Here is a 14,906-nt window from a genome sequence, read left to right on the forward strand (position 1 = left end):
GTGTATATTTATGAGACAACAAAAATGTGATATAATTAATGAAACTTTTGCCATTTTTCATTTATTCTAATCTTCTAAATTCGATAAATTGATTTCATTTATGTTTAATTAATTTTTAGAAACGTCAAATTAATAATCCAGAAATGTCAAATAAACTGAATGGATTTGGGAATCGTGGTAGGTGCTGAAAAAAATGACGCATAATAAAAAAAAGAGAGAGTAGAAGAAAAAGACAAAAACTTCGTAAAACTTCTTTAATTTACATTTAATTTACTATACTTTTTTTTGGTTTTGTTTTAATAATATTTTCACATATACATATAATTTTTATTTTATTTTATTTTTTTCCATTTGTTTAATTATTTATGTGTTCACGCGGGACACGCTTCGAGGTTGGGGGGTGGTGGTGGAGAGATTCCCTGGGTGTTAGCCACCGCATGGAGAGGGCGGGCGGCTGACGACCCGCGAAAAAAAAAACAAAAGAAAGAGAGAAAGAGATGGTAGGATCGATATCCGAAGGAACGGAAGAAGGAATGAAATGTTTCTTTTTTTGTTGTTTTTGTTGTTGTGTGATCGCAACGTACAAAGTATCTTTTTTCTTGTTTTGCAAAGATGATTTGTTTTCAACTTTTATTACAAACATAGCACATCAATATTTTTAGTTTGTCATTTATTTTTTTAAATATTTATTTATTTATATATATATACTTTGTTGCATTTTCCTAACTTGATTTATCAGCTAACATCCGTTGGGAATTTCCGCTTCTTCCTCATCTCTCTCTCTCTCTCTCTTTAGGTTTTGGTTGCCTTCTTTCTCTCTCTCTCTCTCTCTATCTCTCTCGCATCCGGCTGGTGCCAAAAGGTCGGGAAAGGGACCGGGGCCGTGAATAAAATGATTGATCATCCCATTTACGTTCGTTCACGTTCGTTTCCTCATCTTCTGCAGATGTTGCGGAAATGTAGCGTTGCCAGCCCTATGGAGATGACCAACTGAGCCCCTCACGTCCCCGGTCGGGTTCCCAAGTTGGCTGCTTCAGGTGTCTTCGCGTCGAGGCCGACCTCTGGCCACGATCCGCCCCGACCCGATAACCACACAATGTCTCTAATCATCATCATCACGATGATCTTCAAAATTAATCAGTTTACATCCTCCTTCCCACTGCTTTTTCTTCTTCATCCTTTGGGGTGGAGGTGGTTGATGACTTCTTGGAAAACGCGACGCGAGCGGAACGAAACGAACGATCCGAACCGCACTCGGATGAAACGTGGATTTCAAAACATTCCTCCGACGAACGCGACGCACAAATTTTCTTTTTGTTTGCAAAAGTCCTGTCTTTTCCGGAAAAACAAACTTGCGCGCGCGCGTCCGCACATTCCAGCACAAAATTCTACCCGGAAATCCAACTTTCACTCGCGAACGCGAACCGGAAACCGTCCGCAATCTTCCTGCCTCAGCAAATCATAAGTAAACGTTGTTTTTTCTCCTTCTTCCTGTTCTTCATTTTCTGTTTCTTTGTCGAGTTTTGGCCTCTATCAATTTACATATACATAACGTGTGTTTCTTTTCTTTTTTTTCCTTCTTCAATCGATAATCAATATTTTCTTTTATATATATATTTTTTTTTCATATATTTTATGCTTGTTTTCTCTAAGAATTTTTTGGAAATTTTCCATACGAACGTAATTATTATTACAGTTTACATATTTATTATTATTATTATTAATATTCCTCATCCACCGCGCGCTCCATTTCGATAATAAAACTCTACCGAAATTAAAAATAATTTAAAAAAAAACGAAAAAACGAAACAATTTTCCGATTAAACTAAATTGATCACAAATACACATACGGATTATTATTCATATTAATATTATTATTACTTTCTTTTTCTTGTTTACTTGCAGATGTACTCTCTTTTACTTTATTCTCTCTCTTTCGCTCTTTTACGTTTTGTAATTTTGCTTTTCTGTTTACTATTTGTTGTTGTTGTTGTTTGTTTTTAGAAGGTGGTGTTGTTGGGATCCGTGGGGGATTCCCCGTCGTTCGAGGGCAGGGGTACCAAATTGGAGCCGGGCGAGACGAGCATCGTGGGCTCGGTGTTGCGCCTCTTCATCTTCCCCTTCATTTTCTTCAGCATCGTCGCCTGGCGGTGTGCAGAGAGGCAAAATCAACAAACAGAACAAATTTGAAAGCCTTGCTTTCGTCTTCATTCATATATAATTTTTTTTTTAAATATAACTTTCATATATATATATTTGTGTAAATATATATATGACTTTTGGTAGTAATCAGATTCACTAAAACTCGAGAATCGCAAGCTAAACATGCCAAAAAATTATCTTCTAAGTATTTATAACAAACAAGAGTAGTAACGGAAAAAAAATAACAAACGGTAGTAATAGTAGTAGTAGTAGTAGTAAGTGTTCCAATGGAGAATAAAGAAACGAAGTTGAAACGTAAAAATAAGAACGGGCAGGGGATTTCATTTTATTATGTTGTTGTTGTTGTTGATGATGGTTTTGTTTTTTTAGGTTTTTTTTTTTGAGGAAATTGTTTTAATCGTCTGTGCTTTTGCCTCCCTCCCCGTTTGCAGGAAGAATGTTGGGCTCTGTAGGCCGACGCTTGAACTTATTTTTCTTCAGCATCGTCGCCTAAACAGAAGAAAAAGTTTTCACCTTTTAGACATGGCGCGACATCTGGCGACAAAAACAAATTTGCGGGCGCGGGCTCGTGTTCATTATGTTGTTACTGGTGTCTGTGAGTTTATTTTACTTTAATTTCAACAGGAATGTGTCAAGATGCGCAATGACTGATTCACGCTGTAGCAATTCAAAGTTTTCGACTAGATACTCAAATTGATTGCAAAGATAAATTTGCTTGTTGCTACAGCGTGAACGCGCCTTTTGCTGTGCACGCTAGAGATACAGAGAGCAGGAAACAAAACGCGGTTGACGCGCGCGTTTCTTCTTTTTTTCACAATATTACAACGGGATTGAAATCTATTTTTTTTTGGGGGGGTGAGGGGTGATGGTGGTAACCAACTCTAATCGAAAAATTAAAATGCATGCAGAACACAGCGGAGTAGCAAAACGAAACCATAATAACAAAATTAAAGTGAACAGAAAGCGGATAAAATAAGTAGCAAAGAAAACAAAACCAACAAACAGAGGACGTGATTTGGACTGTTTTTTTTTGTTCCTTGCGCCTTGCTTACCTTCAGTGCGGATTTGAGGACAACAACGTCGCAGGGACTCTGCACCCAGGGCTCTCCGTCGACCTGCACTGGTATATCGGAATGAAAGTGGATTTTGATGTGACCTCCCTGTGAACAAGAAAAAAAACAAACAAATCCAAAGAAGGAACGAATTAGATTGTTGCTGTTTTTGTTGGATTTGGGATGGATGGATGAATGGATTGGTGGATGGATGGTTGGGAGGTATGGAGGAGGACCTGTTTCGAACCTGAGCGATGCGCATGGCCGACCTGAGCCCCGATTGGATTTGACCCAGATGCACGACCCCCGTCACGCCGACCACCTCGAGCATACCGTCCCAATGGTTCGGCTTGGAAAATTGATCCTCCTTCTCCGGTCCCCAAGGATTCGCTCCGGAGCCCCAACTAAAAAAAACAACAAGAAACAAAAACTAATGTTAATACAACATCTCATAGCTTCCTTCGTCCAAAAAATAACTATATTTCAATTATTATTCAAAAACATCCGAAATTATTCAGTTGCTATAGAAACAACGCAAATAATCTTAAATACAGTTTCCAAATGACTTAAGTCATAACCAAAATAAGTAGATTAAAATGAAACTTACCTTAAGATATTGAGAATGATGATTCCTTCGACCTGAGGCAACTCGACCAACTTTCCGTCTACTTCGAGACGCATTTCCTTGTGCAGATCCTTGCACATCTTCCGTCCCACCATCTTCCTGAGACCCATCTTCACGTAGACGCCCTTATTGTGCAGACGACTGTTGAACTTGTTGGGATTCTCCTCGCGCGCATTGTGAAAGTCCAGACAGAGGTCGGCGTCTATGCCGATGCCGAAGTAGTTGTTCATCACGAATATCTGGGAGTTGTCCTCGCTCGTCGAACCGGCCACGACTAAAATCCATGCACGCAAAAAGGGAAATTGAGTACCGGCCGCAAATTCGAACCGCCCACCACCACCCAAGCGCGATTCACTTCACCACACCATCCGCACAACGCACACACCTTCTTTCTCTTATTTACTTCCTTCATCATCATCATCTTCATCATCAGTCCACCCATGCATCCATACATCCATCGCATCTCAACACTCTCGTCCACTAAATTATTAATCCTCAATATCAATCAAAAATAATAATAATAATAGTAATAAGTAAATAAATCTCAAACCAACTAATCACTACTCAGTCAAAAATGCTAAAGGAAATGTTTATATATGTATATATGTATATATAAATATATAATATGTATTAATCTCAAACAAAACGAAAACTTAACTGAAAGTTTACTAAACTCAAATAAGTTAAATATTAATTTGTCAATAACAAAAAAAAAATCAAAGAAAATCATACAAACGTGGCCTCAGAGAATGTAAACATAGAAATAAATAAATTATAGAAAATAATAAATACAGAAATCAATATAGAATATTGAAAACACTAACTTTTCGAAAAACCTCTATTTTTTAACAATTAAGTAAAAAAATATGAACTCTTTTCTCTTTTCGAAATAACTTAAATTCTTGCAGTCTATGTTTGTTAAATAGAAGCTTTTGAAAAGTAAGTTTGTTTCATGTATTGACAGTGTCGATAAATAAATAAAATAATAATAATAATAAATTATATATGTGATGAGGTAGTAACTACGTTTCGTAAACTCAGAGTAATGTTTCTTTATGTATCTTATGTTGGAAATAATAAAAATTAATAATGTAAAAAAAAAAAACAATAACTTGTTTTTTTATCTCTCTGGCTAAATCAGTTAGTTCCGGCGCAAAGAGTTAGATTACAGCAAAACAACATCGACATACATGTATGATTGACCTGTTTTTTTAATTTGCTCATTGGTCACTTTCATTTTGGACAGTTTTTGCCTCTTCTTACCGGTGGAGTTGACCTGTTTGACGTTATCGCTGTCCTGCTTATCTTCCGGATGGAAAACGACGGTCCACCGGTCGAGCCGGATCTCCTCCGCGTCGATCACGTCGCGGAGCAGGTTCAACGGGTCTTCACCCCCCGTATAACCCGAGCCCCATCTCAGAACCCGCGCCAAATCATTACCTAGAAAAAAAGTAATATATTAAATGATGATGAAAAGAATAGATGTTTGTTTAGCAATTTACCTGTTCCTAGAGGTACTATGGCGCAGGCCGGGGATGAGCACTGCGAGTCTTGGCCGACGTTGTCCAGGCATTGAAGGACCCAGCCGATCGTTCCGTCCCCACCGCACACCAGAATTTTGTAGTTCTGGATGTTGCGGAAGACGTAGAGGCCCGGCAAAGGCCCCCCGTTATCCAAGTCGAAGACTTGATAGGGATTCAATAGCTTTCGGAAACTCGAGATCAGCTCGGAGCCTTGGCAACCGCCCGACTTTACGTTAACGAAGACGAGGAGCGGCTGAACGCCGGCCGGAACCATAGACGGTTCGATATTCGGCAACAGCATAACTGAAACAAAAATTGCATCATCATCTCAACTAGCATTAAACGAGAACAATACTCACCAAGCAGATGCTTCTCCTCGAATTTCGACTCGCGGAGCGCGTACAGTGCGCGCACCGCCTTATCGGAATCCTCGTAAGTGATCACCATTGAGCCGTATTCATAGTAGATCGGTCCGATCTTCGAGAACTTGTTCTCCTTTCCCAAAAATTCCGTGAGGATGTTCTCGTAGTTTCTTTCGGACAGATTGGGCGGCAGATTTCCGACGAAGAGCGCCAGGTTCGGACCGTGCGGATCCTGCTTCAGCTGCAGGTAGAACCGCATCAGCTCCATCTGTCGGATGCTGTCTCTGCCCAATTGTTTCATTATTTCCCAAGGCCTCTCGTTCCATGATAGAACCCTTTCAGTAACTAAAAACGCCATCCACAATCACGTAAAATCCCAATTCTAAACAACATTCTTACTAACCTCCTCTATCCAGTAGCACTTCGCTGCAGCGGTAATCCTCGCACTGGATGTCGACGAGTCCGAATCTCTGGAGCGACTCGCTGATCAGATCAGCGACGGTCGTATTCGAATCTACAGGCACGGTGCAGAATGCCTGAGATACCTGCAATTTCCCTGGGTACATGCGAACTTCGCCCTGATCATTATCCCTATCCCTGAAAACAAGCAAATTCACAAACGTCAAATTTGATTCATTGTTATTCAATTGCCAGCCTACTTATATAATAAACATTTGACTAAAGTCATCTACCAACCAACAACTTGAAACACCCTAACCCAAATGACAAATCCATTGACAATATTATTAAAAAATACTTAAATAACTAGTAATTTTAGTAATAATTAAATATGTTAGGGTTGGCAATATGTGGTGACTTCTTAAAGTTGGTACAATTAATTGTGTAGATTACAAACTGGTGGTACAAAATAGAAGATTTGAAATGTGAACAGTTTATGATGGTACGTGCAAATATAAATTAGTTACAAATATCATTACTGTAATACGAAATGTTAATGACTTTAAGTTATAAATTGTATTTAAGTTATATCATATGTGAAATACGCCAATTGAGTATTTAACATGTATTGTAAAAATAGGATGAAACGTGGCCATTTTGTTACCGATTATAGACGAGCGCTCGAGAAGGAATACACGTATATGACACAAAAACTCATCGAATCATTAAAAGCCAATAAGTTGGAAACTAATTTCACTTTCGGTGTCCTGTGGGAGGCGCGGGGCGTCACCGGCTTCCTGCCACCGAGGCAATCAAATTACGTCGCGCTTCTCTTTCCACGTTTCCCTCTTCCTTTTGATCGGAGCCGCGAGAGGGACGAAAAGGAAGGGAATAACAGTGGAGACAAAGAAAAAAAAGAAGTCTCTCTTTTTCGATTTCCGGCTCTCACCTGAAGCGCAAGAAGACCGCCGGCCGTTTGCCCTCCTTCCTGTGCAGATTCAGCACCGGTGTCGGATCTTGAAGACGAGTTTCCTCCGGTGCGTACATATCGGTCAGATGGAAGGAAACCGGGTCCTTGGTGATGTGGAAAGCTCTCAAAGCCTGCGTGAGGACTTGCTTGAGAGGCGCCTGTCGAGCCACCAGTATGGTCCGGAAGATCCTTCGTCTGGCCGAATTGTTGCCGTCGTAAACCTTAATAACTTCTGCAATTGAAAGATAAATTAAATTCAAGTATTTAAAAGAAATTTGGAGGTGTTCAAACCTTCGTCGCGGTCTTCCTTCTCCTTGTTTTGCTTATCGGTGCGAGACTGCGAGGAGTGCGATTGTGATTGAGGAAACTCCTCGGACTCGCGATACTTGGTTGACGTGTCACCAGAACTGAACTCTTCGGAGATGCTCCTCGCTGTAAATAATTAACGAATCAGTGGATGTTGAAGATGGAGCTTGCAGTTGTCTTACGCGATAGGGTCTCCTTGCGTCTGACCTGCACCCCGATGATGGCCTCCATGGGCACCTCCGTTCTGGGAATGCTGACCGCATGAGGTGGCAGGTAGATGGGTTCGAGGATGCCGAAAGTACATTCCACCGGCACGTTGACGTGGCAAGAAGCGTGACACTGAAACCATTCTCAACTTCTTAAAACCGTTTTTTTTTTAACAAACAGCGATTTCTGCTTACGGTCATGCCGCACCACTCGCACCGATACCCGGAGAGGCATTCCGACGTCCAGCAGGTCTTCTTGCAGAGGGCGCACTTGGAGTTGTTGGGAAGATTGCCCTCGCGCCAATGGTGCTCGTGATGGACGAAGGAGAGACCCTTGCCAGGAAGGTACGTCGCGTTCTCCTTGCAATCGGCCACCGCGAAGTCCTGGCATTCCGTGTGCACGTAATACTCGCATACTGCAAAGATAATTGATTACAAATTTGATCTAATTCGCTAGTTTTCGTTGCATCGTTTACTTTCGCAGTGGATGGAAACGCTATCGTCCAAACGCTTGCGACAGACGTTGCAAAACTTCCGCTTGTGATGGAAAGGTTCCGACCAGCAATGAGCGACCGGGTTCTGCGAACAAAGAACAACAACAATAACTAATCTCATTCAACAAGATTTCACAATTACCTTGATCAGGTTGGCTGCGACGCTGGAGCAGGGAGACACCACCGTCTTTAGACAGCGATCATGCACCACGAAGTTGCAAACTGAAACAAACAATAACATTACATAAACATCAATTAAACGTTATTTTTACATCAATCAGCAATTACTTTCGATTTAACCAAAACAAATATTATTATATAAGAAAGTATATGACATTTCTCATTGAAAATAATATAAGTAACTATGGTAACGATATTTCAACAAAATTTATTTATATTAAAGTAAAGATCGTAGACTTCGTAAATCATTTTTTTTTGTGACCATAAATTTTCAAGCATTTTCTTTAAAACTGCTAAGTATGCATCATCTGATATCAAATAGGTCAGAGCCCTTAACTGATACCATCTACATCTTAAATACTTCAGCAGATTATTCGAAGCGATTTTCACGTCCATCCATTCGTTTCTTGTGTAATCTTAAATCTCTGCAGTAACAATCACAATTATTTAGTGAAATTTATTTAGTAAGTTATTGAGGAAATAGTTTATATGTCATCGACAGCTGTCATCGAGAAACTGTACTTAAAATTTGAGAAACTCTACATTATTTGTAATAAACATTTTCAGAAGTAATTTGATTATTATGTAATCACTATAATAAAATAGTAATAAATTGATTATTTTATTAGGAAACAAAACCATTATACTTTGTTTAAATTGTTAAGATTATATAATTCTATGAATTCGGATTACTGTTGTAAATTTATCTCGGTTACTTTATGTTATAGTTAACGAGATTATTCAGCACTATTTCTTGATTTAGTCTAATGCGAATAAAACGCAAATAAAACTGCAATGTTTTCGGGTTACTTGTTTCATATTTAATTTCCTTTTTTCTCTCTCTCTCTGCATAGGTGAAATTGGGTCAAACGTACAAGTGTGTGTGTGTTCAGACTGGAATAGAAACGGCACCGTTCCTGACGTCACGGCGATGACGTCGGACGAGATCCATTGCACAAGATTTGTGCAAATAAATCAATACAAGGTCTAAACTCTATTTGTATGTGGATGCGTGTGTGAGTGTGTGTTTAACGCACAGCGGGTTCGACTGAGGAGGATCAGGTCGAGGTGGAGGATGAGAGAGAAGTGTGCTTTCGCTCATCTCATCTACTATATAGCATGTGTATGTGTCTGTTTGTACGCAAACCATTATTATATTTGATACGCGCTATTTTCAGCACACGGCACAGAGACCTTCCCCCCTTCCATCTACACTCGTTACGCACACTATATATATATATATCAAACGCCTATATCTATCTATATCTATATTCGTGCCATAGATAAAAAGGTCATACACACACACGAAAATTGGGAAAACGACGCGAACAAAGGAAGTTGAAAAAGGGAGCAAAGATAGCGACGAAATTCGTGAAGGGCGCCACCGTCGAAACATTCGTATCTAGGTGTTATTCTTTTGTTATTTGGGCTGTTGCCGCTTCTAGATAGATACAACCAAAGCCCACTTGTTTTTTTGCTTAAAATATAGTTATTATTATATATAAATGTGTGTGTGTGTTTATATGTAGAAAGAGATATGGATAGATGAAGAGAACGAAGAGGAAGATGTGAAGATAAAAGGGAGAGAGTGAGAGGGCGTATCAAAAGGCGGAATGCCAATACGTGTGGCTATTTTAGCCCTTTCCATTCTAGTTTTCCCTTTAATAATGGAAGCGCGGCGGGAATCGATGCAGTCTCGAACAGGAGAACAATGCACATCGCATCTCTCTCTCTCCCATTTTCACACTCGAACATATCTATACTAATATATATATAGATATGTACTGTGTATCTATATCCATCTCATCCTGCCTTTTCACACGAATTATGTCATTAGTTGTTATTGTTGTTATTATTATCATCGTCATCATCAACGTTGAATATCGGTGTACAAAAACCCTTCGACTCATCCTCTCTCTCTCTCTCTCGACACCCGGAAAACCTATTTTTAGTCAACGCGCACCTTCGCAAAATCGAATTAATTCCAATCAAAAGAAGAACAGAATGTGTTGCGGTTAACACACATACACACCCCGTAATAGATTTTCCATCGCACACATCGACTACAGCACCAACACCGTCACCCCATTTCCTTCCTACATCCATCCAACCCACCCACCTCCCTCCATCACCGAATTTTCTTCTCGCCACTCGATTTTGCGCAAAGCAAATATTAGATAATTTCCAGTGAATTAACAAGAACGCCGGAGCATTCATCCCCGACGCTTTGATTACGTCTCTAATAGACTCTTTAATCGATGGCACGTCGACATCATCGCCTATACACCATCAACAAATTTACTTATTTCAGTAAAAACATTGTTCAAACATTTAAACGCACCTAAACTTTAGTTTTTAATAAGAATTAGCAATAACGCCATTTCCTACTAATTTCGTAGTTGTTTACTTATACTTGTCTTTCACGGGTTATTGTGATTTTACAATATATTTAATAATATCATTTCTTATATAATGTTACATCACCATGGAATAATAATAAAAGCATATCTTGTTTAGGTTTCTATGGTAATTGACAAAAATCAATAAATTGCATTTGACAGGAAATTATGTAAGCTATCAAACGTAAAGGTATTTTTTTGTTTGATTGGTGCAAACGTTTTGTTTCGTTTTGTCATTTGACCCAATTCTTGCAAAGCAGAAAGAAAATAGATCTAAATGAAACAGCAATTGACCAAAGCGCGTCGTCGGGTCAGAACTTTTAAATAATTATACGAGGCCCATCATCGAAGCCAATCAATATTTGCGTAAGCGATTTCTCAATTATGAATGAGGAGGCTGTGCGGACTGAATCACAGTGCGAGATTCGCGCGCGTGGAAAGAGGAAGACGTGTAGGAAGAGTGAGCGAGGTAGGGAGGGAGGAGGAAGCAGTTGGGGGATGGTAGGTTGGTTTGGTGTCGGTGGCAGTGGTGGTGGTGGTGAGGTGAAACGGCTTCCCAAACGCAAATCCCGTTCCCAAAAAGAATACGCATGTCCTGTTCGCGAACGAACTCTTGCCTCACCGCCGCCGCCGCCGCCAGAGGGAAATCAATATTAAAGAATACACTGACACCAAAAAGAAGAAGATTAAAGTTAAACTGTGACAGTGGGACTCGACATTTCCGTACACCCATTTGTTTCTAATGCGACAGTCGGGATTTTCATCCCGACAATTTCTTCGGCTGTTAGCTGATTCTTTCTTTTGTTTTCTTTGTTTCGCTTCCTTTTTGCAGTTCCGGTTCAATTTAACCTTGGGCTTTTGACCCATCTTCAACCAGCCGCGGATCGCGAGCTTCTCATCTATTTCTCATTTTTTTCTTTGTTTCTGTTTTCAATTTGACAGCTCGAATTGGATTTTCGATCTTTGAAGCGTCATCAATCCATTCCAAAGAAAGAAATCCAATAACGTTTCAAGATTGACAAAATCAATCAACAGGATAAATGTCAAATGTCAAAATGCAGGAGAAACGTCAAAATGACATTTATGTCATTAATTTTATGTTTTTTTTTTAGAAATAATGTTACAGACACACATAATTGAAGAAATGCCCTTATATGGTGTACGAGCGATGGATGCGTTGCTACAGCACGATCATCAATTTGAATTATTTTTACGCGAGACACGCGAAAAGCCAAATATAAAACGGGATTTAAAATTATCAAAAAGCCGCGGTCACGGGATGTATTTTCGGACATTGATTCATTATTACATATTCGGAAAGTGGCGGAACGCGGAACGAAAAGAGATTAGGAACGACGTGAAGAAGATACGAAATCGAATTTGGGGAAAAACTTGCATAATTGTTTTGGTAATCTTGGAGCAAATTAAATTTTATCTTTGATCAACAAAACTGTTATTGCATAAAACATATTTTAAACAGCAGAAAATATTATAAACTAATTTTAAAAATCTAACTAATTTAACTTTTCTTAAACTTTAAATTTTCAAAATTTCTTTGTTATATTTATGTCACAGTTGATATACATTTATTTATTATTATTAAACAACAATGTAAATTAAGAAATTGAATTGTTTTCCTTTTATATATTAATTATGAATAGTATATGCAACTCAATGATCTTAACAAATGATTGATATTACACATAAAAACATAATTGACGTTTTTTTCCACTTTTTTTCATTATTATAAACGATTGGCTATATGTGAATATAGTTACATTTATTATGTAAGTTGGTAGATTCGCCAGCACAGCATGCTCATTTTTATTACATGGCGATACTCTTTTGTAAATAATAAACACATTTTGACAACAAACAGTGCAATGATAAAAAAAAAAGTGTGAATCTTATTGGAATTGTGACTTTCCAAAAGTATTGTTTATGTGATAATTGTGATTGAAGATTTCTTGGTCGGTTTATGCCTTTAGTAAGAACAAAACATATTATGTGTAAATATTATGTAATAAGTTTTTGAGGAATTCAACGTTGCCACATGAAGTTTTTAAGAAGATGTTGGATTAGGAGGGAAAGAAAATGTAAGTGTATATTGTAAGTTTAGTAGATTTTCAGGCAAGTTTAAGTGGGTTCCTTGCAGACTCTGTGTCTTCGCCGTACGTTTCTTAATCTCACGTGTGCGTACGACTATATATTTATATATGGATGTGTGTGTGTATGTGTGTGTATATTTGTGAGTGTGTGTACGTTGGCGCTTCAAAAATAGTTATTACGGTGGAAATCGGATTTGGGACGTGTTGGAAATTAGATTCGGGAACGGCCGTCGTACATTGTTCCAAAATAAACGGGACTATTGATTCGGACTAAGTGAAAATGAAATTACATCGATGCAATACATAATATGTGTGTATATACATATACATACACTTGTATATCTATATACTTTGTATGTAGTTGCGATGCGATGAATCGGATTCGTTCCATTGAAGCTCGCAAACTTGACAACCGCCGATTGTGCATATCGGAATCGGACGAAGGAAGCGAAGTTGGATTAAGCTATGTGTGTGACATCTCGAGAAACTGGGACGTCCCACTTGGTGTTATGTAAAATGCTTTAATATATATATATATTTATGTGTATATATAGATAGGTTTGGTTAGGCTTCGGTGTGAAGACGTGTTTTTTTTTTCGTGCTCCTCTTTTTTTCCCTTCTGATTGTATTATTTTCGGAGGGCCTGTGTGTGTGTATATATGTATACAAAGTGATTGGTTCGGGTCTGGCTGGATGGCTGAATGGCTGGCTGGTTGGTTGGTTGGTGGAAAGCGGTGCGATCGATGCGCGTCGACGACCGCAATGGAAGAGGCGGCGGCGGCGGCGTCGCGACGCGGCCGCTCCAGCAAACTCGCTACATATAAATAAACAAAAGCCGCCACGGCCTTCTCTCGCTCGCCACTTGATATCGTCAGCCCCGAATTCCGCTATTCATTCAACTATCCATGCCTTCGCCTTTGTTCCCACAGCCCTCTCTCGCTTTAGGTATTTAGGGATTGATCCGACGAAGCCCAGGGACATCGGGATGATGGTGAATGATGCGCGACCGGTTGTATGGGTTTTTGAGGGTTTCGCTTCTAAGTTTCGGGTTGTTTTTAGGAGATGACCTCTCTCTCTCCGAGCTTATGACCTATATACGTGAATGAGTATATATGAGTGTGCGTGTGCATGTATGTAGAATGAGAGAGAGAGAGATAGAGATGGTATGCGTGTGCATGGGTATGGTTGAGCGAGGTGTGTTCTGGATTCGTTCGAATTGCTGCGTGCGTATGGTGGATGTTGAGGGTACATGTATATGTATATATATATATATGGTGGATGTCGAGGGTACTGATGTATGGATGGATGGGTGTATGGTAGTAATTAGAAGACTAGTAGTAGTAGTAGTTTAGTACCTTCGCAGATGAAGCCCTGCTGGATGAGACCCCATAGCATGTCGCTGCAGTGGTGGCAGTAAGTGGGCTTGTGGAAGGTCTTCTTGCAGAAGCTGTGGCCGTGGGTGGCGACCGCAGAACCGTCGGCAGGACCCGCCGCCGACGCCATCGCCATCGCCGCACCGCAGCACCGTGTTTCACGCCAGATTTTCACCGCGAAATGGAAGCGGTCGTCGCCGCGCGGCGCATAATTACAATTACACTGTCGTGGTGTCTATGTGATCTCGGAACCGTACGCGAACATTGTGCGGCCGCCGCGGCTCGGTCTCCTCCACACCGCTCCTCCTCCTCCTGCTGCAACCACCCAGACGACGACGACGACTAGCCCGAGTTACATGGCCCACGACCATTTCCCGATCTTCCAGACGATCCCGCTGCTGTCCCAGCTGACCATTACTCTCCTCCGCTCTCTAGCTCTAGCTCTCTACCTCTATCTATCTCGCTCGCCCTCTATCCTCTCCCTTTCCCTTTATCACCGTCTCGCTCCTGCACACGTACACTCCTCCACCCGTCTCCCTCCCTCGCCCCCCTTTTCTCAGCTTCTCGCACTCTCTTTCTCTCTCTGTCTCTCTCACGGCTCTCTTGTGGCGGCTGGTTGGGTGGCAGGATGGATGGCTGCTGCCTGCTGCCTGCTAGATGACTGCCCTCCCCCTCCGGGGCCGCTGCGCACTTCGCTCCGACGTCGCGACGCCGACGCCGCAGAAATCGACGCTCGCGCCACACCT

At 40.4% G+C, this 14,906-nt stretch overlaps 1 protein-coding gene across 4 annotated transcripts; it reads right to left on the reverse strand.

Annotated features, from left to right (window-relative positions):
* Window positions 1–1,748: 1,748 nt before the first annotated feature.
* Window positions 1,749–14,830, reverse strand: LOC108558062 (diacylglycerol kinase theta). 4 transcript variants are annotated; one of them, XM_017914868.1, is made up of 15 exons: window positions 14,143–14,829; window positions 8,243–8,322; window positions 8,083–8,185; window positions 7,802–8,022; window positions 7,583–7,739; window positions 7,386–7,526; window positions 7,074–7,326; window positions 6,129–6,322; window positions 5,723–6,070; window positions 5,343–5,666; window positions 5,104–5,280; window positions 3,823–4,114; window positions 3,463–3,619; window positions 3,216–3,323; window positions 1,749–2,144 (listed from the first exon to the last, which is right to left on the reverse strand). In XM_017914868.1, the coding sequence occupies exons 1-15, from the start codon at window positions 14,294–14,296 to the stop codon at window positions 2,001–2,003; spliced, it is 2,853 nt and encodes a 950-aa protein (XP_017770357.1). In that variant the 5' UTR covers window positions 14,297–14,829; the 3' UTR covers window positions 1,749–2,000. The 4 variants fall into 4 exon arrangements, with proteins under 4 accessions (XP_017770357.1, XP_017770355.1, XP_017770358.1 ...); XM_017914866.1 differs by having other exon boundaries at window positions 5,044–5,280; XM_017914869.1 differs by lacking the exon at window positions 1,749–2,144 and adding an exon at window positions 2,534–2,652 and having other exon boundaries at window positions 14,143–14,830.
* Window positions 14,831–14,906: the final 76 nt, after the last annotated feature.

Source organism: Nicrophorus vespilloides, unplaced genomic scaffold (assembly GCF_001412225.1).
Source record: "Nicrophorus vespilloides isolate i.1.1-1 unplaced genomic scaffold, Nicve_v1.0, whole genome shotgun sequence".
NCBI classification, from domain to species: Eukaryota; Metazoa; Arthropoda; class Insecta; order Coleoptera; family Silphidae; genus Nicrophorus; species Nicrophorus vespilloides.

Bases quoted from the DNA above. Each gene is read 5' to 3' on its own strand.
- LOC108558062 (XM_017914866.1), bottom strand. From the start codon at position 14,296: ATGGCGATGGCGTCGGCGGCGGGTCCTGCCGACGGTTCTGCGGTCGCC. The intron at 5,281-5,342 runs GTAAATTGCTAA...CTTTTTTTCTAG, and splicing joins CATAGTACCTCTAGGAACAG to GTAATGATTTGGCGCGGGTT. The intron at 4,115-5,043 runs GTCAATCATACA...CATGGATTTTAG, and splicing joins TGAGCAAATTAAAAAAACAG to TCGTGGCCGGTTCGACGAGC.